At 40.9% G+C, this 3,370-nt stretch overlaps 1 protein-coding gene across 1 annotated transcript in view; it reads left to right on the forward strand.

Moving 5' to 3' along the window:
• LOC103916839 (beta/gamma crystallin domain-containing protein 3-like) overlaps positions 1-3,370 on the forward strand; it is a 47,935-nt gene that overhangs the window by 14,908 nt on the left and 29,657 nt on the right. Inside the window, exon 9 of the mRNA XM_009323895.1 lies at positions 444-570. Within this exon, the coding sequence (XP_009322170.1) occupies positions 444-570 (127 nt within the window). The remainder of the gene's footprint in view (positions 1-443; positions 571-3,370) is intronic.

Raw genomic sequence — 3,370 nt, forward strand, 5'->3', positions numbered from 1 at the left:
ATCCATTAATTTTGTCACCAGCTCCAGCAAGGGTAGAATCTCATCATTTATTAATACACTGAAGAGATCTACTGCTTGTTTTTATCATTGACAGTTGGTGGCTTACAGTGTTTTGGCCACTAGATGCGTACTAGCCCCTGTAGTACCGAATATTGGTATTGGGAATAGGGCTGACTGAGAGGAGGTACATGGAGAAGCGTTACACCAATAAACTGTTGTTGGAGAAAGAATCACATGGTGGGAATTTGATTCACAAAGAACACTTCAGGGGTGACTGTTGTGATGTCAAACAAGCATTGCTTTGTTCGTTAGCTGAGTCTGTGATACTCATTTTAGTGTTCTTAGGATGTTCTCTTCCCCTTTTATTTGTTATGGAAAATCATGTGTGCAGTTGTTTTGCTTTTAGTTATTTCTCTTTCTTTTGTTGTGTTTTGTTGGTGTAGATGGGTTGCCTATGATAAGGAACGCTACAAAGGCCGTCAGTACTTGCTGGAGGAGGGAGATTATGAAGACAGACACTCATGGGGGGGAACTGACAGTGTCCTCCTGTCTTTCCGGTTCCTTCAGGCTGTAAGTACTTTTATGAATTTCACACAAATTACGCACAGCTCTATACATAAAGAGGAAGGTTATTCTTCGTATATGGTACAGCTGTCTTGGGTTTAGTTGTTCCACGTTTTGCCCAAGTTCACTCTCATTCTTTTCCTACTTGCTGAAATTTAGACTGCACTGCATACATGCAGCAAGTATGCAGGCAGAAGCAGGTTCTAAATAGCCTTTGTAATGTTCATACAAAGAATGTATCATGCAGAATTCCTTGTCTACCTGCCAGATTTTCCAAGTATCTCACTTCTGCACTTCAAGCTATTTGAATCTCTAGAACACAATTTTCTTAAGTTTAACATGTGTAAGTGTACAGTGTAGTTCTTCATTAAAATAAAAACAGCTTTTCAACACAGCAGCTGTTGCAAGCCTTAAAACAGCATTACCCTCTGTCTCTGTGATTTCTGTGCCAGAAAATTTTGGCAGCAAAAATAATCATGGTGAAAAAATCCCTGCTACTAAAATGTGTTTAGTGGGGACAAAGATGAAATGATGATAAAAACTATATCAGAGTTCAGTAGTGGAAGCAAAGTTAGACTTTTCAGTGATGGGGAAACATGGGATTAGAACTACTTTATCGTTTCCTTTGGTTTGGGGTTTTTTTTGTTTGTTTGGGGGTTTGATTTTTTTATTATAATAGGAACTCTGTGAGCTTTAAATACAGCTGCAAAGAGTGGCTCCTTTGGAGAATTAGATTGTTCACTCTGAGATTACTCAGTCTTGTATACTCAGATTACTCATCTGAGGAGATGTGATATTTCTGAGCCAGGAAAATTAATGTGAACCCAAAAAGGCCATGCTTAAATTCACAATTTGCAGTTTTGATTTTTATGAAAGGCATCTAGGAAAAGCTATATTTATAATCAGAATCTATCATATAACTTAAAATAAAGATAGAATAAACTGAATTGAAGAACAATGTCCTTCTCTAAATAATTTATTTTCAGGTTTCTGAGAAAACCAGGCAGGAATTTTCTTCTAACTCCTTGTTTTGAATGTGCAGAATCCTATTCAATTACTGACTCATCTTAGTTTTTCTTTCTTTTCAAGCTATACATAGGATACTTGAGTAACTTCCGGTGATCTTTTTAAACCTTCCTCTTGGCAAAGGACATGATTACAGGCTTAAAATTGTGCATGTGCCTAGCAGGGATGACCTTCCACATATATGCATGTATTTAATTTGACCCACGCCTAGAATAGTCAGGATGCTCAAGTCGTTAACATCTTAAAAACATGTATCATTCGCACTCATATATCAACATGTATCATTCAAATTGGCATATAAATTTATATCAATATGTACGTATTGATAATAAAAGTGTAAGTAATACTTGCCCTCAAATTGTAGCATAACTAAAGGCAATGAGCTAGTTGCCAGTAAAATGACTAATGGCACTAGCATTTTGTTGTTTGGCTTGACCAACAGATTGACCACCTCTCTCTGATGTGCGATACATAGGTCAGCGTTCAGGCTTGCCATATGCTCTCTTCGTGACTTTGTATACGATACTTAAGGTCAGGATTTTAAAAACATTTTAGTACCAAACTCTTGTTTTTGGGGGGACCTGGGCAAAAATCCAAAACTAGTTCTGTCTGCTTAATGCATCTCACTGCACAGCGAACGTACTAACTCTTCTCCGTAATCTCAGAAATTCTGTTAGGAGAAGTGCGGTGAAGGTTGCAATGGTCTTGGACTCTGCGGGGGTGTTCCTGGATATCAGATCCGTATTGCTCTTCCCTAGAAATTCTGTTTTAGTCAGATGAATTCAAGAGTCTCTGTAGAAGATTAAGGACTTTGTGAAATGTAGCCGAGTTGCATTATTCATGGTCAGCTTAGGTAGGGAGTGGGGGCTGGACAGTGGCCCTGCTCTTGTATGTGCTCAATGATCCAGCTAGACTTCCTGCCCTCCCCCGCCCCCACCACCCCTTCTCCTTGGGTGTGACACTAGGTGACCTTGACTGTGTTGGCTTTAAGGCCAGCACAGACCTGAAAACAATTTAGCCTGGCTCACATGGCATGAAGCTGAAGCTAATGAGCCCTGTGTACCTGAGTCAGCTCCAGGCAGAGTTGGATCAAATGTCTTCGTGCCGTGCTCCCAAAGCAGGGAGTGTGGTACAGAAGCACGTAAATGGCTCTGCAGAGAGCCAGGCTGGGTACGGCATGCCTCATTAGCCTGTGTCAGTACCAGCTCTGTCAATGTGGCTTAGTACTATGCAAAGCTATTCAGTTGTTCCTGCACCACAGCGCTCAACATGACAGGTTTCACCAGAGCTTATTAGTGCTAGGAAAATCCAACCCATGTTTCTGTACACGTACCAGTGACTGCAGTTGAGCTGAGGCATGAATTCAATTTCCTGACAAATCAGAAAGGTTAGACATCGCACACAAAAGAGGGACTGTTACAAGTCACCCCTCCCCACCCACTGGTGAAGATGTACACGCACGTAGGCATACTGCAAGAGCTTTCAGTTTTTGTCTGTCTTAAATATTTCTGCTGTGAACAGTCACAAGTTCTAGTGTAGGGATGCAGGGAGTGTTTTGAAAGTGGAGGTAGAAGGACTTGTAGAATTGTTTTTTCCAGCATACTGCCAGCTCTGTTATCAGCATCTATATTGGACACACTGGAGTCAAATTATACAGGGCTTGTTCCTGAGGGCAGGCAGCAGTTTGTACTGTGTGCTGGTTTGGGGAACAGTTGCATTTGCTTCTTTTCTGCAGTGTCAGATGAGAGAATTTGTGAAGTTGGGGGTTCCTGTGGCTGTC

The sequence above is a fragment of the Pygoscelis adeliae genome, unplaced genomic scaffold (assembly GCF_000699105.1).
Source record: "Pygoscelis adeliae isolate BGI_AS28 unplaced genomic scaffold, ASM69910v1 Scaffold124, whole genome shotgun sequence".
In the NCBI taxonomy this organism is placed as follows: Eukaryota; Metazoa; Chordata; class Aves; order Sphenisciformes; family Spheniscidae; genus Pygoscelis; species Pygoscelis adeliae.